This window comes from Nannospalax galili, unplaced genomic scaffold (genome assembly GCF_000622305.1).
Source record: "Nannospalax galili isolate Female #2095 unplaced genomic scaffold, S.galili_v1.0 scaffold667, whole genome shotgun sequence".
Lineage (NCBI taxonomy): Eukaryota > Metazoa > Chordata > Mammalia > Rodentia > Spalacidae > Nannospalax > Nannospalax galili.
In genome coordinates this window covers 3,706,766-3,728,238 of record NW_008358387.1, presented here as the reverse complement: position 1 = coordinate 3,728,238, position 21,473 = coordinate 3,706,766, and the positions used below count along the sequence as shown (strand labels likewise).

Here is a 21,473-nt window from a genome sequence, read left to right as displayed (position 1 = left end):
TTTAATTTTGACTCAGCTTCTCTTTCCCATGCATTCTAAAATGCATGCCTTGGGATGGTAATAGAGACTCAACTGTAAAGAAAACAGTTTCCCTTTGGGAAAGACCGCATGACATGCCTTCTTTTATTCCAAATTCCTGTTTCCCCAGAATGATTTTATATAAGAGAAAACTAGAGGAAGCATGAAGAACTGAGAAAAAAGTTCTATCTCGCTGTCATTGTTGATTGAGGAGAAGCGAGAGGAAGCAGGGAGCATCTATGAATGCAAGTATTGTCAGGTAAGTAACTGAGCTTGGTTGTCTTGTCCCTTCTACTTCTCAAAACCAGAGCTACTACTATTGGGGAAGAAGCTCATTCATGCTTCACTACCTACGAGAACTTGTCTCTCCAGCTTTAAGAGTCACAACCAGAGAGCCAGGTTCACTATTGTTTTATTTAGTGACATGCTTAGGAATGTGGAACAAAATGAGAGATAACTACAATCACAATATACAGTCCTAACATACATAATGACTTTCCTAAAACTTCCTGGAATGCTAAACATTTTATTTTAAAAAGAAAATTCGATGGGCTACAGCAACACTTTATTTCAGTATAGCCAAAGCTATGTACATATGCATACATAATTTATGGTCTATGTATTATTTATATGTATATAATGCCACACTTTATTGAGGTAAAAGAGCACAGCAAGGTTAGGAACAAACGTCTAAACTCAATAGAAGCCGTACACTGCCACTGTAAGCTCTTATAAAAGCATAAAGGCCTCCAACATGCTGAACAAACATACCAATAAATATTCAGACTGAAAACTAAGCCAAAATAAATAGATTTAAGGCAACATTTAGAAGTTTCGGGGTGTCTTATTTTATCTGCCCCGTGGCAAACGTTATTCTCGGTGACAATTAAAACTATGGAACAATGAAGAGCAACGGTTGACAAATCTGTCTTGAATCCATCGTATCCACTTAGAACATTTTTCTCTACTATAGAAAAGTCACGTATTCAGCAGTCTTCCAACTTCAATTCTGAGGGAATATCATTGGATTTAGCCCATACAGGCTTATTAAACAATATGCCTTGCAGATTTTCAATTTGTATTTCATATCTGAAAAGCATTTACACACATCTTCACAATTCATATATTTTTAATAAGGAGAATGAGAATTCGTGCTACACGGTTGTCCTGGCTGCAAGCTATTCAATGCTGCTGCTCACTTCCATCGTGTCTTTGGAAAGATAAACTATCCAGTACACAAGGTTGAATCCTGCAAATGCAACTGGAAAAAGGATTCGAGAATACTGATCTATTTTACTGGTGCCCCCAAAAGCTGGTAAGGGCGGTGGGGGAGTGGCAGGTGTTGATTGTAAGACTGGTGCTCTTGTGAGGACTTTGCTGGCTTCAGTAGACGGAACTATGGGCAAAGTCAGGGATGTAAGCCTTTTCTTCAGATGGTACTTGGAGTCAGAATGCTGTAGAGAGAAAAGATAAAGCTATGCAACATAGCTAAATAACAGAGGTCATTTATATAGACTTATATAACTTGCCACTGACAAATATTGATGAGCTACACATATATGATAAGACATCAACAAATTCATAGTAGTGTGCTATATTGCTATTTTTCTAAGAAAGAGTTACAACACTTTTATAAAAAGCTTTTGCCTTTTATGTGTTTGTAGTACTAGAGTTCAAAAGCATGGCTTGTGCATGTTAAACATGCACTACGTATCAGACCTCAGAATTCATTCAAGCAAAGAGAGAAGATGGCCACTAAGTTTTTTTTTTTTCCTTTTTTATGCAGTCTGGGTATTAAATACAGGATCTCATTCACATCAGGCAAGCATTCCACTACTGAGCTATATACCTCCAGCTCTACTTATAAAATAATTTTCTTTCTTCTGACATCTTAACATTTGATACATCAGCAATAGATGCCAAGTATTTACAATGCCTGAGAAACTGTATTTGGCATTATACCATTAGAAAAAGTTGAGCCAAGTAGCAAAGTTAGGCCAATGAATGTACACAGTTGTGTGTGTGCGTGTGTGTGTGTGTGTGTGTGTGTGTGTGTGTGTAGAAGTGTGTGCAGGAATGTATTCCAATATAAAGCACAGGGGCAATTGCTTAACACAGGGAAATCCTAATTCAGTTCACTGATTATATTCTTCAAGAAAATTTCTTGCCTAAATCTTTATATTCACATGCTTATAATTTGAACCAGATGTAATTTAAGAATCAGTCAGTGAACACCAAAGGCCAGTGACCAAGAATAAAAGTCTTAAATTAAGTGGAACAGTGTTGCGCTTTAAACTGCATCTGCCTCTAAGTCAAGAAGTTCTATACTGAAAGTCTTAAACTTCCCACCCAGTACTTCTCTGCTAGTCACTCTTCCTCTGAAACCACCCCAAATGATTCATTCACTAAGCTAAGTGTTGTTGCATGTTCTTTCCTATCATTCGACTTTTATATTGGAACCATAAGACAACTCTAGTCTTGAGAGGGCTGTTTAATGCATTAGTAGATGTTTGTGAAGACCAGCATCATAAAAAGGGAAATGTGTTGTTTGCGGTCACACTGCCAGCAAAGCCATGGTTCAAACTCAAAGCCTGTCTCACACCAACATGTTCTCACCTCATCTCCACTCTCAAGTATTCAGCCTAGTTCTGTACTCTGCTTCTGTCAGATCTAGATTCCTCTCATGCAATTGGAGTCTAGGAACCTTTCCTCTCTTTCTTGCTGTTTCTTGTCTATGACTTATAACAAACATTTTCCTTGAGGCCAAATTGTCTTGTTATCTGCCTTCACACACTTGATGTACATTTCCCACTGATCTTGTAGACTGGCCTTGTTTCTTCCCTGGCAGCACAATTACCATGTTGCTTCATGGCACAGTATGTTACTCACATGGGCAGACTCCTACAGCTAAAGCTGGCAGCCCTGCAGCCATAAGATGAGACAGCCATGTCCCCTGTGCTGACTGAACCACAGGACCACAGTGGCCTGCCAGTATGATGATGTTAGGGATGCAGGAAGAACAATGAATCTTTTTTTTTTCTTTCTATTTTTTCTCCTGGGCTTTGCTATTTGGTTTTTCATGGAGGCTTCTGATTATCTAAGTAATATTTGTCATTTTAAAAGGCTACTGTGCTTTTAGAAGCCATGGCAAAAATCTATCTCTTCATTCAAATAAAAAATGAATATTATTTGAGCCTGATTTTTACATGATCATGTGAGTTTCATGTAAACAATGCCTTATCTATTGGTCTGCTACTGTGGATGTCACTACACAGAATTAAATGAGTTGTAGTCTTGAAGGAGAAAGAGAGTCTGAATGAGTCTGCTGACCTGGAGTATGAAAAAACTGACTATTAAAACTAAGCAGTAGCTGAAGACTGAATTCTGAAGTCACCAAACTCTGTGGTTAGGACCAAAGTGAGAGTATCAGGGTCTTAACACACCACGGATTGGTTTTAGACAATAAACTTGGCACTGTTTTGGAAGTGTTTTCTACTATGGTTTTCAGACTCTAATTTGATCAATTTTATTTTAATCATTAGAATGTTGTTAAAGGATTTTATACCTTTAAGTACAAAGAGTTACAGTTTCATCCTCCAGAAAAGGCCATCCTTCTCCCACACATGTGGAACACTAAAATTCTTTCCCATAATAAAATCCCTAAGAGGTTGAAGGAATGGAAAAGGGAAACCCTCAGAAAATGTCCTTCCATGTTCTTCTTGACCTTTAATAGCAAACATTACTTGTCTGAAACTTGTCTTTCTATTTTAAGTGGAAGTGGGGCAGAGACATTGAGATTTTTAAAATATTGATTTTTTAAAAAAGCATTCTACAAAACATAACACATCATAAAATTGTAAATCATTATTCTTTTTCTTCCTGTCTTGTTCAGTGGTTTGGGATAGGGGAGCTATTTCTGAATATCTTGACACTGTCACATTGTCAGAAGGATGCAAAGCAAGATTGCCAAATAACCTTGGTCCAAAGATAAGAAACATTATTAAAAAATAAATGCTTCGAAAATTGAAAGTAAAATAGCATTAACCTGCAACTAAAAGTCCATTTTATCATTTGCTGCATCAACTAAACTCTGTGGAGCAACTTTCAGGTTATAAGAGAAGTCAAGAGGAATAAGAGACTGTGGGGTACTCAGCCCTGAATGGGATACTAGATCATACCCTTTCCTCCCAAGAATCAGGGATCAATAATCAAGAAGGGGCAGAAAGATAGTAAGAGCCAGGGGTGGTAGATGAATACAAGGAGCTGTGTTGTCTTGAGCCACAGGGTAGTAGCACATATGAACCCACAGGACTTATGACAGCATGCACAAGCACACCAAGTCAACGGGCCCAGCATGGATAAGAGAGGTGGGGAGGAAGCCCAAGCCCTAGTTGATGATCTATTGGCAACTGATAGGTCCTAGGAGAGGGTAGATCAGTTTTCCTTAGCAATGTGACACCTAAAAGTTTGACTGACTCTAAGGGATAGACCTACACCCAAAAGCATTTAGGAAGCACAAATTAGACTCTACAGGCCATTAAAAATAGAGACTATAATAGAAAGCATGAAATTGAGAGGGCAGTAAGGTGGGCTGGAGATGGAGAAGGGGGTCTGCGTATGATCAAAATACATTCTATGAAATCTCACATCAGTTTAAATATTTTAAAAAGAAACCCGCATGTGACAACCCCACATCTTCCAATTGTGATATGACTTAGATATGCCACCAACATCAGAATTTCGGATTCTACCTCAGTGTCATGTTCTTATCTTTAAAGTTAGAGATAATCACTACTGTCGTTAAACATATTTTCCTAGTTCTCTAAGAATTTGAGCAAAACATATGATGTAGATATACACTGATATTTGCTCAAAAAATTCCATTCTAAGTGCCTCTTCAATTATTTGTAATGTGTGTTTACTTCTTTTTCTTATCACTGCTTTTTACTGCATCTCCTCTTTTCTGGGAATTCAGTTCACCTCACCTTTATCTTCCAACCTGTTAAAAGCAAGCTCATATGCCATCTGATATCACTAATGTTGCCACTCTTTCTGTGTGTTTCTGGCTCCCCAGGACTCCAGTAGCTGGTATAATATTCTCTCTTCTAAGTACAACTGCTTCTATTGTGACTAAATCCCCTTTCCTAGAATGAAATCTCCTTAATGATACAGGGCACATTATTCTCACATATGAGTGCTCATCAGTGCCTAGCTAGTGAATAGGACATAGAATATTTTTTTTAAAACTTAAGTGCAATCAAAAAATGAATAAAAATGTAAACAATTTTTCCAGGAGTAGTGGAAGGAGGCGAGCAAGGAAGGGGAGCTAAAAGTTTATGAGGGTTACATTATAGCTAAAGTCTTGTTTGATATTACATCATATCACATATCTCACTTCTAAATGCTTAATGTTGACAAATACTATGAGGAAATTCATATGCATAAATTTGTTCATTTGTTGGAAACATCTTAAAAGTCATATCGTGTTCATTTGAGACATGAAGTAATTGAAATGGAAGAAGGAAGAAAGCTCACATAAGATGATGAGTGGAGAGGCATGGATCCCATTCAGGTGACAGAGAACCCTCTCTTACCAGTTCTTAGACTATGAATTCTGCCAGCATTAGCTATGGTTTCTCAGATCAAAAGACTAGCATTTTAGGTCATATAATTATTTTATGGCTGAATACTTCCCTATGCACTATTGATCAATATTCAAGACCTCTTCTTACAAGGTACTAGGAGCACCCTCAGCTCAGATTGTAACAATTTACAGAGATTGTCCAATGCCTTATGAGAGAAACATATCCCCCATTAAGCATCATTGATTTAAAGTCACATTCGTTTCACTGCCCAGCAGTGTTTGGGGTAGGGGAGGGTCTTTCTAGGAGGAAGCAAATATAATATTCTAAAGGAAACTCAGGAGTTCAGCTGCTCTACATTGGATAAGCAGTTACTGGATAATTGGGAATTGGCAGCCAGTGGATGCTAGATGCCTATTTAGAAGAAAAACATTGCAGTTTTGAAATGAAAAGGAAGCCTATTTTGCAAACCATTCAAGCTTCAGGTTTACATCAGACCCTTCCTGCTCTATTATGAGCCCAGCAACTTAGGTTGATGGTAAAATAGGCTTTTGTCAGAGTCCAGATGAGGGCTCAGCTTGGGGCTGTCAGTGTTTTGAGTGGAACACCTGCGGTTTTGAATTTTTCCCGGGCTCCCCTGCTGATGAGTGTCATCCTGCTCTGGGTATTTTTAGAGCACCTCTTTGTTTTAAGTAACTTCATATCGCAAAGGTACCTTGAGCTAAAATGGACAATATGATAATCATTTATTTCATTTAAGGATAGAGCATTAATGAAATATTCTTTATATTAGCATAATATTTTATATTTGGCCAACAAAGTGGTCAAAATATAATCTCAGCAGAGATAGTCTAACCAGAGGCTCACTACTCAATGGAAAAAAATGGAAAAGATACTGTATATATCATATGTATTATCTCTCTCTCTCTCAGTACACACACACAGAGAGAGAGAGAGAGAGAGAGAGAGAGAGAGAGAACCATTAAACATGGGTACCAAAATTAGACAAAAATCATCTTTTTAAAACAATACTTTTGAAAGTAATATTCAAAACCATGATAGGAATACTATGGGGAAATTAGAACTCTGTCAGAAGTTTTTCAATTTGTATTGGAATAGGTAGAGTTGGGAGCATAGATAAGTCTGAGTGTCTACATATAAACAGTTTGTTACTTTTCTAGCACATCAACAGAGCTAGGGGGACCAGGCTGGTGTTAGAAGGATGCAAGTGGTGTATTGTGCGAGGATTTGAAAGAATATATGTATAAAAGTTTAACCACCTGCCCCTTAAGCTAACCCACTATTTCTCCCCATGAATCACAGGATAGTACAACCACAGGGAAGAGACACCATGAACATTCTGATACCTAGAGCCTCCCATAATCTCACCCCTTAATACCAGGGAGTAATGGCAGGATGCAAAGAAATCTTAGCAAAATTCGGAGCAAGAGAGGTACCTTTCAGCATTCTATCCTTCACATCCCTGTGCATCACTGATTATGGCAATGCTCAGTCAGGATCTGGCATGGACCTCTCCCTTGTAAAGAAGGATAAGAAGAGCACAAGTCTCCTTTCCCTCCTTGCTCAAGTTTCTAGCAAATGACTTAGTGATGCTATACAAGCCATACTCACCTTTCTCTTCTCAGCTCAGACATCACTCTTACAGAAATGCAGACACTTCTACACTGAGTTAGACACTCTCAGATGGATTTCTTTATCCTACTCTGAATCTCTAACCTTAGCCTTTATCACAATTTCTCATGGACTTCTCTCTCCATTTGGTATCCCTCTTCCTGCACATAAGATCCTCATGAGGGAAGATGTCCTATAATGTCCTATAATGTATGAGATGTTTAAAATATACTTGTTGGATGGGTAATTCAACAAGCAAATAAACACTCAACAAATGGATATCTGATTGCTTTTTAAAGGAAGAAAAATAAAGGAATAAGCAACAATTAGTATGTATTAGTTCCTGGCTAGTGAAAATTTGGTGGATTTTATGTGCAGATTTCATCAATTTGGCATGCAGATACACAAAACTGTCACAACTATTGTGAAAAAGACGTCACACTAAGAAGAACAATACTGAAGGAAGGATTGTGGGGGTAGGGAGTATCCAACTCAGGTACATGGCAAAGTAGACTCAGACCTTTCAAATAACAAAGAAACTAGCAAATTTATGTATTTCAATTTCACTCCAGTAGTCTACAGTTTTATCAGCAGCCAACTTATTTAAATAATGTTGTTTGATTACAACTGAATAGGCATTTTTAAATGTCATGGTATTTGCAAGAACATAAAATGACCTTGCCATCATAATACACCATTGTGCAATATAAATATAGTAAATGTGTAATTTATGCTTGTTCCTTTCCATTATGTAAGTAACTTGCCAAGTTTTGACATGAACGAATAAACTATGAATGTCCCGTGTAATCACCTATATTTATTTTTGGTACCTTTAGGGTTTGCATTTGGGTATTGGTTAATTTATTTTTAATTTTTTTCACTTTAGCCTTTCAGAAGCAAAAATTCTATTTATTGCTTTCAGATAGTTTTAAATGGAACTAGGTTCAGAAAAATAATTTCTCATAAGGAAAAAAGACAACTTGCAAGGAAAAGTACGTTGAGATGATTGAAATGCAATTTTTAAATCCAGCTTCCTGTAGGACTTGCTCATTATATATTGCTATTTTAGATTTAGGAGAAAATTTATATGAATACCTGGGATCTTAACTTCCATCTCTTTAATAACTCATACCTTTAAAATAATAGCCCGAGGTGATGATTAGTCTAAGTCTTCTTCAAAGATTTGAAACCACATTCCTTCTTCTCAGTACTATATATTGTAAAGAAGATGAAGTAAAGAATTTTGTTTTTCTTATTTCAATATCCAGTCAATTAGTATATTCAAAAATCATTTTGGCTGCTTTCTTTTTTTTTTTTTTTTTTTTTTTTGGTCTTTTTGACACAGGGTCTCCCTGTAACCCCAGCTGTCCTAGAACTCACTATGTAGACCAGGCTGGCCTTAAACTCCCAGAGATCCACCTGCCTCTGCCTCCCAAGTGCTGGGATTAAAGGTGTGCACCACCACGCCCGGCTTGGATGCTTTTTTAAAAATTTTATTTTATATGTATAAGTGTATTGCCTGTGTGTATGTACATGTACCCATGTTGTGCAATGCCATGGAGGTCAGAAGAGGGCGTCAGATTCCCTGGAACTGTAGTTATGGATAGTTGTTAGTTGCCATGTGGGTGCTGAACCTTGGTCCTCTAGCGGAGCAGCCAGTGCTCTTAACCACTGAGCCATTTCTCCAGCTCCTTGGCTGCCTTTTTAAACCCTATTTCTGATTTATTTATATTTCTGTTCTTGTACTATGTCTCAAATAACTAAGACTTTAACATCATCTCTAGGAAAACAAGGTGCTCTGAGCTGGGAGACGAGGGGCAACACAGGGAAAGATCTGAACTCAGTTTCACAACTTTCTCAGAGTCTCTTTATAGTTAAAGCCAGACTTAGGATCTGAGTTGTGCATTACCACAGCTGCTTTGCTTTCCATGACCCTTGGTATGACTTCTGAAATTCTGTTAAATTATTCTTTTATAGATATATGCTAAGTTCATTTATAATTTTTGGACAATGTAGGATATAAACTTGTATGTATGCAGACAGTTTGAAGAAGAGTTAAGCTTTTCAAAAATATAAAAGATTTTTCAAAGTATTTGAAATTTAACATGCCTAAGACTATGGCTTTCGAACATTTCAGATGAAGTTTCTAGTGTATTTTGTTATAAATTAATAAAGTTTTTCCTTACATATATTCTCTATGTACATGTATATATTGTATACATATGCTGAAAATATCATTAGGTCAAAAAGATTTTGGGGAATGACCTCGTCTACCTTCTTCAGTGAGATTTATTCATTGGTATAAGCTCTGGTATATTTGCTTTTCTCAGAAATTGACGGGGAAAGGATGGTTATGGTCTCTAACACTGTGGATATCAGAAGTTCTAGAATCAAGTCCCTTTTTTTCTACCAGGTAGTAACTAGTGTTTGCACCCACTGAGACTCTGATTTTCTGTTTATAAAAGAAGAAAATTTAGACTAGACCAAAAGATAGCAAATACGTTTTATTTCTTCCTTCCTCCTTTCTTTCCTTCCTTCTTTTAGTTCTTTCCAGTTTTTTTTATTTCTTTTATTATTTTTCCAATTGTGGACTAATTCTAGAAAATAACATTTATATATTGTTATTCAATGTGGCATGATCTTTCCTCATTTCCTAGAGAAAATGCAAATTCTTTCAAAAAATTATTAATTTATCAAACAGAAAAGATGAATAAATTTTTTTGAGCCAATGAATACCACATACTTGTGGAAGTAAAACACACAAATTTCTTTATAATTTTCATCACAAAGCTAAACCAAGAGTTTGTGATCTATATGTAGTTTTAAAATTAGGAAACATGACTGAACTTAAACAATTAAAGGAAATTTCCAGGTTCAAATTATCTTCATTATTCATTTTACAGTGCAAACATTCCTTGTTTTCTAAGACCTGCTTATTGATGTTTCTATTAAGGTAAAATTTTAGGCTTGTCAATCAATTTTGTAATCTATTTTAAAGGTGTTTAGCTTGTAAAAATTTACTTATAAATGAGATTGCAATTCATGAGCACATCTGTGGCCTTTTAAATATTATTGATACCATTTGTTTCTTATCCAGAAAACCTTTGGAGAAAAAGATTGGCCCCAACAAATTTAAGGAAAAATTATGAGCATTTCTCATTTATCATAAACCTTTGACTATGAGCTCATTACTGTACATGTATTTAATACACTGATGTAACTGATGGTATTTTGATGGTGATGGGATATCTGGGTTATTACAGCATTGAGAGAACCTGTTATTCGTTATTCACATCTTGTCCTTATGAAATAAAGCAACAAGCAGAATTCTGGAAAGAACAGGCCATGCTGTAGGAGTCCCTGTTTCCTTCTTGTCAACTCTGAAGCCTCCTTAGGACTTTTATTTTTTAAACTTTAAATTCCCTAGCTAGTATAAGGGAACCTGTTCAAAGGAAACATCTAAAGTTAAGCAGAACTCTCTAGTCTCCTCTGAGAGCCTTGGATCTGCCAGTACAAGTGCGGGTGATGAAAGAACAGTAGTAGAACTTTTGAGCAAAGATAAATGAGGGCTTGTTCCTTAGCTTTTCCCTGTGAAGTGAGAAGCAAAATTGTCCTGGTAGCTAAAGTTACATAACTCGTGCTCGCTCCTAATTTTCAGAACTGCTTATTTGTTTGCTGTCACTTCTTGAGCTGCTTTTCTATCTGCAAGGTAAGTTAGAAAAGGAAAGCATTACCACCACAATCTCAGCTTCCAGAGGTCCGGTCATTTCTGATATTACCACTGGGGGTGCGGCCGCAGTCTGTGCCTTCCTTTCAGCCTTCTGTGACTGGAGATTGGTGAAGTAGTTGACAGCTGCGAATTCAATGAGAGCAGAAAAGACAAAAGCAAAACACACGGCTATGAACCAATCCATGGCTGTTGCATAGGACACTTTGGGTAAGGAGTGCCGAGCACTGATGCTTAAGGTGGTCATGGTTAAAACAGTGGTGATTCCTGAAAGGAGAAAGAATGAGGAAGGTGGTGTTAGCACTAGGAACCTTTCCACGTGAACAGACTAGTAGACAGAGTTAAATACCCTGCCACTGCCCAGTGATTTTTGTAATTTTATTGCATTATAATCATTCAGAATTATTATGGTAGGTGTTACCAGCTTTATATCATTATAACCTGGTACACTGACATATACAATGTAATTCCCCAAAAATGATTTGTTGAACCAAATTAACGATGATGAAATTTAAGTCATGAATAGGTCTATTGTTTACTGCTTGAGGAAACATAACTAATTATTGTGACTTAAATAATAAAAGATATCTTGAATTTGATGGATTTTAGTAGTTGTTAGCATATTTCATTACTGTTGAGACACAATGTTAACATAAAATCAGATTACTCAATAAAAATGCCAGGTTTTAAGATAAAATATATACTTATAAGAAAACAAATTTTATCACTCACCTGCCAGCAGTTTTTCTGCTTGAATTGTGACTTGAAAATTTATACATTTGGAGATCTGTAACATTGGCAGTACCATTAAGAGGATTTTTTTTTTTTTTTGTAATTTGTAAACTAGATCTGTTCTAACATAGTAAATCTTTAAATAATCAGGATTTGTCTGAGATTCAATTCAGATCTTCTGTATAAACTACTAAATTTATAAAAATGAAAAAGAAATAAAAGGATTTTCTTTCTGGCAATATTTAGTTATAGCTCTTTATCCCATGATCACATTTTGCTCCTCCAAGAAGTGATTTTATACCATATAAATGGACATGACCATTTTGGTTAAACTAGAAGAAATTTTTGACATTTGACTAGTTTGAGATTTGCAAAAATTGCAAATTTTATGTTTGGACCCAATAAAAATGAGATATAATTTATCTGCGTGAATTCAAAGTGTTAACCTTTTGCTTTCCTGGATTTACATGTCAGTGTTTTCCAATCTGCTTTACATTGCTAAATAGGGTGCAAATTATTGACAATTGTTGCTGAGACCAATTTTCTTGTCAATCCACCACACAACTTGCAATAAGATGAGAGGCATTACACTTTCAAGACATGTGTCTGAATGAGCTTGGAGTCTGTTTCTTTTGTGTATAGACAAAGCACAGTGATATGAATATTCACCCAAAATACTCAAACAAGAAGAAGGAGAGTTTGAAAGGAAATGAGACACAAAGTGTGAGTCATACCGAAGACAGTCCTGGCGGGGACAGACTCCTTATTGATCCAGAACGACACTTGAGAAAGGATGACTGTCATAATGCACGGGGTGTATATCTGGATCATGAAGTAGCCCATCTTCCTTTGCAAGTGGAAATAAACTGTCATGATTACATATTCACCTGTTAGAAGACACACACATCAGTAGTACTCCAGCTGACCATGCAACAAAGACTACTGGCGAATATAAAACGTGCAAGATTTCAAATTAACATGGACTAGAAGAAACAAGCAAAGGCATTATTCAAAAATATGTGAGAACACTATTTGATCAGAAGCAAAGAGACACACTCCTTACTGATTTTAGTGGTTCTTTATGTTATATATTTACAAAACAATTCATTCCATGACTATACAAATATTCAAAGGCACTTGCTTGCAAATAAATATTGAAGACATCACTTCAAAACAGTAAGTTTAGCTGATAACGGCTAATGTTTAGGGAAAAAAAGGAATTGACATTTTGAAAATGTGTACTGGGGTTACCATACATCAAATTTTCATATTCTTACCTGTGTTAGATTTAATTGTCTCACTAGACACTGTTTGCCCAATCAAATCATACTGAAGGAGACTAGAAGATTCTTCTGGGACTTCTACTGAGTAAAGTGGTCCTTTTTTCCATGTGTATATGATTTCACTTTTAGGATAAGCATCTGAATTTTTGAAACAAATTAAACAGCAGTTAATATGATTACTTGTCTTCTATCCATTTGAAGCAAACATCTGCCTTACCTATAGATAAGGAAATATAGCATGAATTTTTGTTGTATTTTTTGTTTGATCTCATTAATTAAACATCTTAGACTGACAGAAAGTATAGTTACTCCTGAAATCACAGAGAGTGTCATGGCAACATTTTCCTTCTGTTTTTCAGTCTCTAGCATAAATAAAATAAGTACATAATTTGAATGTATTATTTGACTTTTGGAAACTTTTTGTAACTTACAGCTCCCAAACTTGAGTGGACAAGCATGTCCATCCATAGGAAAGTTAACCAATCGCATGGGACAGTCGGCATTGATGGTGAGCCTAGTGACATTGAAACACATGGTTCTGATTAGCAAGGACACCTCCTTTAAGCAGAGGAAGCAGAATGTAGAAACCTCACCTCATGGTGTACAGGATTGTTCCATTTTGCATTAGTCGAAAGAGCTTGTTCGGGGTCGTCATGTTGTGTGCAATTGACTTCTTGCCATTTCTGAAAAAAGTGTCAGGTGTCCAAATCTTACTGACCATCAAGTTGTTTAAACTCAGAATCTCAGCTGGACCCCCAAACTTCAGCCTCTCGTCAGTCCAAGTCTGGCGGAAGAAAACGTCCATTGTGTACTCCTAAGAGAAAATAAAATAAAATATTCATTTAAGATGTTTTATCTCAAAACCTTGGAAAATGGCTTGTAAAATATAGTTCATTATTAGTTTTATATCTAATTCTAAAACTTAAGCAATAAATCAGATTTTATAACAATAACTTCCCACTAAAACTGAATGATTTAGCATGATTTTATAATCAATGAGTAATTGATGATTATAACCAATGAATGATATTAATCAATAGATAAAGTTTGAGTGACTCCTTATTTTTCAAATTCATGAAGTTAGCAATATTATTGTTTAAGATGGTGCCATATTATGCAGAAGCCTTCTCAAACATAAGTGTCCAACCATCTTCCTCTGTATCCAATTATTCAGCATCGAACGTCTATCTCCCTCTTTAACTTTAAAGGGAAACACAGGGAACTATTCATAGGTCAGGCTTTGTTCTGGACTTTCTGTCTTCAGCGAGTCCAACCATCTTCTCAGCACCTCATTCACCTCGAAAGTGGCCTTAGAGGATCAAGTTACCATTAAGTAAAATTTCAACAATATGTGAATTTTATTAATTAAGGTTGCACACCATGGCTATTTTACATTGTTGTCAGAGAACATAAAAACAAGTGCTACCATGCTTATTTGCATCAGAAAACTAAAAATTTATAACCGATTTTGATTTTAAACTATGAATTTTATGAAATAGCATTAGAATTTTAAAATATTTATCAGGCTATTGCAGAAGTCAATGACAAAAAACATAACTATGTTAGAGCATTGCCAATAATTTTTGCCTGCTTTATAAGATTCTTTATATATTTATTTCTACAAAAAGTGATTACATTTTTAAAAATCCAATATTAAATTAATTGATGTTACTAGTATTAAGTTAATATTATTCATAATTTAATAATAATTTATCCATATGATAATGAGCAATATTAGGATCCTATTAAACAAATGTACTTTAAAGAGTTACACGTATGAAATAAAATTCCAGGTAAACTCTGATTTCAGTAATGCAAATGGTCATGGTTGTTTACATTAAGGATGAATCATGACTTAAATGAAAACTAAAATAACCAGAATCTTGAATTATACTCTCAGGTTTTAAGATTTTATTTCTCAACAAAGCCTTCCCTTGCTCTCTGCCCATCTTTTCTGTCCCCTCCCTCCCTTCTTCCTTCCTTCCTTCCTCCTTCCTTCCCTCCTTCCTTCCTCCTTCCTTCCCTCCTTCCTTCCCTCCTTCCTTCCTTCCCTCCTTCCTCCCTCATTTCCTCCCTCCTTCCTTCCTTCTTCCTTCCTTCCCTCCTTCCTCCCTCCTTCCCTCCTTCCTTCCTTCCTTCCTTCCTCCTCCCTTCCCTCCCTCCTTCCTTCCTCCTCCCTCCCACCCTCTCTTCCTCCTTCTTCCTTCCTTCCTTCCTCCTTCCTTCCCTCCTTCCTTCCTTCCCTCCTTCCTTCCTCCCTCCTTCCTCCCTCCTTCCTTCCCTCCTCCCTTCCCTCCTTCCTTCCTTCCTCCCTCCTTCCTTCCTCCTCCCTCCCACCCTCTCTTCCTCCTTCTTCCTTCCTTCCTTCCTCCTTCCTTCCCTCCTTCCCTCCTTCCTTCCTTCCTCCCTCCTTCCTTCCCTCCTTCCTTCCTTCCTCCTCCCTCCCAGCCTCTCTTCCTTCCTCCTTCCTTCCTTCCTCCTCCCTCCCACCCTCTCTTCCTTCCTCCTTCCTTCCTTCCTTCTTCCTTCCTTCTTCCTCCCTCCCACCCTCTCTTCTTTCCTTCCCTCCTTCCTTCCTACCTTCCACCTTCCTTCCTCCCTACCTTTTTCTTGTTTTTCTCTCCTGTCCTTCTTCCTTTATTCCTTCTCTTTTTACTTTCTGCTTACCTTCTTTTTACTCTTTCCATGTCAACTCCAAAATAATTTTAAAAAGAAAAGACTAGAAGGCTCTAGTAACTTTCTACAAAATCACATTTCCCTAATAAAATCTAATAGCATAGTTCTTTAAAGGCAGTTATGACTGCTTCTGCCTTAGTTCTTGTATTTTATTCTCAAAGGAAAATTGCTACCTGAAAACTGTAAAGGGGATGCCATGATACACTTTGTTCTGAAGATGACTTCAGGTTTTCATTGCCACTTTCTATAAATACCCTCTTACGAATCTTGCAGCCATCTGTACCTGGAACAGAGTCTCCAGAACACCCACTGATCCATCCACATTATACAAGGCAGAAAGCATGAGCCTGTCCAAGTGACTTCTTTATTGCTGAATAAGATGCACTAGTGATGATGCGTTACAAAAACAGGTATGTGTCAAGCTTCATAGACATCCTCAGTATCCTCATACATGGAGCAGAATTATTTAAAATGAATTTCCTATACCAACAATTTTACTGTGACCTTACCAAAAAGGAGATATTCTTTTCTTTGTAGGGAAAAATCGCTACATGCTCTGTGAGTGGAAAAGAGCCTATAATATTACAAAGTCCCTCATCTTAAAATGTTCAAGCAGAGTCTTCAGTGAAATGTGAAGTTCGAGTTAGCAATCTGTTACAATGGCCATGCCCTCCCAGTAGGAACACACATATTGTATTATGAATCTGGAGTCAAACTTGATGGCAATATCCATTACCATTAGTCCTGAGGTCCTGCACTCCCTTCCTAACTAAAAGTACCCTTTATACTCACCATCTCAACATCTGACACTGGCCCGAAACTTGTCACATAGATGTCTGTTTTGACTTCTGTGACAGCACCTGAAATTAGCCAAAAGGGTTGGGGTGATTAACACACAAACTGTTAAGGTAAATTAGTGACTCCGCAAACCCTTTCACATACCAGAAAACGTAAGCACTGCCTGTTTACAGCTATGTCAAGCGAATGATCTTTACTCTTTAAACTTTAAGAACTTACCTCAGTTACTTACTTTATTTTATATTCATTTTTTTCAAATTGAGAGATTACTAAGGAAGGGAAGATAACTACATTGGTGTATCCTAAAGATAATTAGCAATATTACCAATGATGATGATTGTCAGAATTTATTAGTATCCATTGCTTTCTCGGAAAAATGCTGAGTGTCTTGCATGGGAAATTTCTTTCTACATTCACACAACCCTATGAGATGAGCTCATCCTTAGACAACATAAGTGATGACAGTCAGACTTACAGAATTCAAATAACTTTCACAAGGTCATTGATGGAGGAAAGGGTGAAAACTGAACAGCAACACACATGGCATCTCAGCACCCCTAAGCTTACCACTCTTGTAAGCTACCTTCTTTCTGACTTCTCTGGCTCTGAGAAGGGCTATGAAAAAGGAAGGAAGCTCCAGGTATTTTGTATAACAACAAGGTAGCTTCTTACCTCCAAATCCTGGGCGAAGACGGTTGTCGTAACCTTCCAGCAAGTTGTCAAGAATCCGACTGACATTTTCTGAGAAGAAGTTGCCTTCATCTTCAAGCTGAGCTCTGGTATTTTCTAGCCTGAAAGTGGAGTCAATGATTCTCATTCCTGACCTCAGGGAATACAGATTGCTTCACTGTGTCTAGACTACCCCATCATAGACAGGAGCTATATCATCCCTGGCTTCTTCTACTGTGTGATTAAAAGTTGTCAAGTGGCTACATATTCTCTCTTTCCTCTAAGTTAAATTGAAAAATCAGAAAAAAATATCTTACCATAAAATAATAGACATCCAGGACAGAAGCAACACCATCCTATGGTTTGCGAAGATGCTCAGGCCACCCTCCTCCTGCCTTCTTCCTCTCCTCAGCCAGTTCTCCTTTACCAATCAACTGGAGAAATCTTCTAAACCCCTCACATCCCTCTTCCCTGCTTGTGTCCAGCCAGTAAACCAAAGGATGAAGAGTTTGCCAGGAAAGTGTTTGGGATTCCCTTGCTCTATTTTTCTTGTTTCTGTCTTCTCACGTGGAAGGGTGGCTTGCGGTCTTAGACTATGTCCTGCAGACACCCAACCTCCTCTGACAGGTACAGTTGGGAAATATAGAGTCTGAAGGGACAGTCTGGTTGGAGAGCAGTGACAATCGAATAAGGCATTAGGGGAGATTAAAAGGAAGAAATCCACTGCTAGTTTTGGCATGGAGATAGCAGGGCCTGTGAGAAAATCTGGAAAGCAGTGGCATCTTGCTGATTGAGATTATGTTCCAATGGGCTCAGCTTTTATTAATTCTATGGTTCACAGAAGGATTTCCTCACAGTACTTACCGCTTGAAAACTCAAATATTGAGACTCTCCTGGATTTCCTTTCATTCATGAACTTCCTCTACACTTAAAAAATGTTCCACTAGTAATCAATTAAATAAGAAATCAATTATAGAAGAAATTCTATTTTTAATAGGAGAAGGTATCCAAAATCTAGAGGAGATAATAAACTAAGCAATCTTGGTTATTTAACCCTCAGACCTGACTTCAGGTGATTGTGCTAGCTAGCCCTGGAAGTCTGGAAGGTAGTCAAGCTCTGGAAGTATGCTAATTTAAATAGTTACACATGTGAGTTTCCTTCACACGTTCTTGTCAGAACGAGGCAGGTAATTCACTAGCAGTACTTATAATTGTTGTACCATAACGTTTATTTTCCTGTGGGTCCAGTAAGAAAAGCAAACTCAAAAACATGAAAACTGCTATTGCTTTGGAGGATGTATAACTATTTATAATTTTGACTGGAAATCAAGCAACAGAACTCCCCTTTATAGATAACTGCCTTTGACGGAGGGCAGTTTGAGAATATTTATCATATACCTATCCATGCCACATCTTTCTTCAAAACATATTCTCTTCTTTGAGCCACCTTTAACAGACCTTATTGGCTTTGTTCTTTATATCCAGTCGAAATCTAAAGCTACTATCCTCAACAATACTGCTATTAATGTGCTGGACTTTGGAAAGCAAATGAGAAAAACATGAATTTATCCCTTTTCCACCTCCTATTTCAGTCGTTTGTGTGAGCAACACTGGCGTAGTTTCGTTTATGTGAAATACATTATCAAAAACCCAGGGAAATTGAAGGAAATATTACACAGAAAAGGAAAACTTGTGTCAGATACAGATTATGATTTTTCCATAATACAAAAGAAAAAAAATCAACACATAAATTTGTACATATGTAAATAACTGAAATATTCAAGATATGCATAGAATTTCCTTTTCAGTAACACGTTTACAGCTCACTACAAATATCTGTTAATATTTCCCCCCTCAAAAAGCAAAAAACATTGAGGATGGAGCTTAGTCCACAGAGTGCTTGCCTAGTGTGCACTAAGCCCTGAATTCTGTCACTAGCAACTCATAATGTCTGATGTGGTGGTAAACACCTGAAACCCGAGCACTAGGAAGGTAGAAGGAAATTCACAAGTTCAAGGGCATCCTTGGCCACACAGTGAGTTTGAGGCCAGCCTGAGACACATGTAGCCCATGTTTCTGATGCTACACAGCACATGGTGAAGGAAGTTAAAGAAACACATTGAAAAACCGTGCTTGAAATTCATAAACTGATTGCCATCTTAAATACCAAATAAATAGTAGGCAATCTTAACTGATCTATCAGCACGCGATTCATTTATAATTTTCAATAAGATTGCCAAGAAGCGTAAACGATGGACATTATCAGCATTCATCAATGCAATATAAATGAAACACTTTGTGCATACAACTCATGGCCTTATGTAAATCATTAGGAAATCAATATGCTGACATTCAGTGCTTTGTTTTTCAATGCAATGTTCTTCATTTGATGTGACTATCTTACACACTTAAGGATATTTAGAATATTTTATTATAGTCACAATATTGTTATTGCTGTCTATGCATAATAATAAAAAATATACTCTTTCATATTTCAAAAGGGTTTCTATAGGCAAGATATTGCTTCTGATTGAGAACTACTTGGTGAGCAGGACAAACTTGCATTCACCTAGGGTTCATAGTTATGAGTAAATATGCTTCAGTCTCCACAGGTTATTTGAGAAAATCAAATATCTGATCTACACACTCATATAGAGTCTTACCATAGCTGGGCCAAACCAATCTCCTCCATCTATTCTCATCCTAAGTTAAATATAGTCATAGCTTACACAATGAAGCTGTGATCCAAGAAATGCATCATTACATAACATTATCATCATTCAAAAACTACTGCTGGGTGTGGTGGCATGCGTCTTTAATCCCAGTACTCGGGCAGCAGAGGCAGGAGGGTCACTGTGAGTTCGAGGCCAGCCTCGTCTACATAGTGAGTTCCAGGCCAGCTATGGCTACAGGGAGACCTTGTATCAAAAAGAACTCCCCCCCAAAAAAAAAACCCTACAGATTTAATATATAAGCTACTATGCACCTAGGATATATGGTATTTTATTTATGGCTCATCACTGAAAAAAGTCGTGGTACAGTTCATGACTCCATATAACAGTAGCGGGGAGGAGAAAATGCATCCTTGGAAGAAATGATGGCTTACTACAGGCTTTCTATTACATACTCCCCAGGAAGGAAGAAGCCATCCCCTCCCTAACAAAGAAGGGAGATTACAAACCATTCCTTGAAATCGTACTCCCTCAAAAATTAAAAGTGTTGGCCTGTCAGCAGTTAAGAAAACTGGCTGCTCTTGCAAAGGGTCCAGGTTCAATTCCCAACACCCATCAGTAACTCCAGTTCCTGGGGATCCGGTGCCCTTCTCTAGGTCAGTGGGTACTGCATGACATGGGTGCACTTACATATATGGAGTCAATACCCTCATGCACATAAAATCAAAAGCTATTCAAAAAAATTAAAAGCTTCTAGAAGAATCAAGTGATATTGTTCTTCTTAACAATGTATTTGATCTGATAGTCCTACAGGGAGGGACCAAAGAAGAATATGAGGAAGCTCACTGTGATCTTTCTGAAGAACGGGCACTTAGGTGAGCATAGAGCCTCCCTTACTTCCCAATCCATAAATGAAAGACCTATCATGGTAACGAACCTTAGTGGATTCTGCCACAGTGTGGTGTAATGTGCCTAGATTGCTGCTATTCTCTCCACTGAATCTCCAGGAATGTAATGAGTACAGGAAAGGGTGCCAGCAGGTCCACTGACTACGAGTTGTCTAATTGTGCTCATTGGATAAATCAGCAAATTAGGTCTAGTTTCACCAAGTGAATGAGTGGAGGAATCAGGATTTTAAATTAGAATATTCTCACTCAAGAGCAGCTAGGGAGAATACAAGGCCTGTGAGCAGAAAGAAGTAAACAAAATGTGAAGGAAGGAATCAGCTTCAATGAAAGAAAACAGAGTTCTGTTCAAGCTTCAGGAGGAAATTAATGCAATCCCTACAAACAGTCTGCAGGGCACTGAGGCTATTTGAAGGTTTTGTAGGAAGAACTGTGTGACAAGAAGCACATGTGAATATTTAATGTTAGAAGCTCTTGTGACGTTTCTCTGTAGTGATGTCAGAGGCAGAATAAAACAGATTTCTGGTGATAAAATGTACTATGGAGGGGAAAAAGATGTCTTAAAACACAGGACTAGAACTAAACAGAGATGTAAAAGCAGTAGGCCAGGTTATAGTGAACACAAATTGAACACTTATTGCATGAAAATCCTATGTACAGATATTATCTGCAATCCATGCACATACCCTACAAGGTAGGCAATTTTAGATTCATTTTACAAAAGGTGAAATGAGATTCACAACAGGTATGTTACAGCCCTAAGACTCCAGCATTAGGTA

General features: G+C 37.3%; 1 protein-coding gene across 3 annotated transcripts; it reads right to left on the bottom strand.

Moving 5' to 3' along the window:
- Window positions 1-568: 568 nt before the first annotated feature.
- On the bottom strand, window positions 569-17,877 carry Gabra6 (gamma-aminobutyric acid type A receptor alpha6 subunit). Of its 3 annotated transcripts, none has more exons than XM_008821672.1 (9): window positions 17,435-17,877; window positions 17,121-17,239; window positions 16,443-16,510; window positions 13,568-13,788; window positions 13,406-13,488; window positions 12,969-13,112; window positions 12,426-12,578; window positions 10,967-11,226; window positions 569-1,472 (listed from the first exon to the last, which is right to left on the bottom strand). In XM_008821672.1, the coding sequence occupies exons 1-9, from the start codon at window positions 17,470-17,472 to the stop codon at window positions 1,197-1,199; spliced, it is 1,362 nt and encodes a 453-aa protein (XP_008819894.1). In that variant the 5' UTR covers window positions 17,473-17,877; the 3' UTR covers window positions 569-1,196. The 3 variants fall into 3 exon arrangements, with proteins under 3 accessions (XP_008819894.1, XP_008819895.1, XP_008819896.1); XM_008821674.1 differs by lacking the exon at window positions 569-1,472 and adding an exon at window positions 8,324-8,442; XM_008821673.1 differs by lacking the exons at window positions 16,443-16,510; window positions 17,121-17,239; window positions 17,435-17,877 and adding an exon at window positions 15,642-15,831.
- Window positions 17,878-21,473: the final 3,596 nt, after the last annotated feature.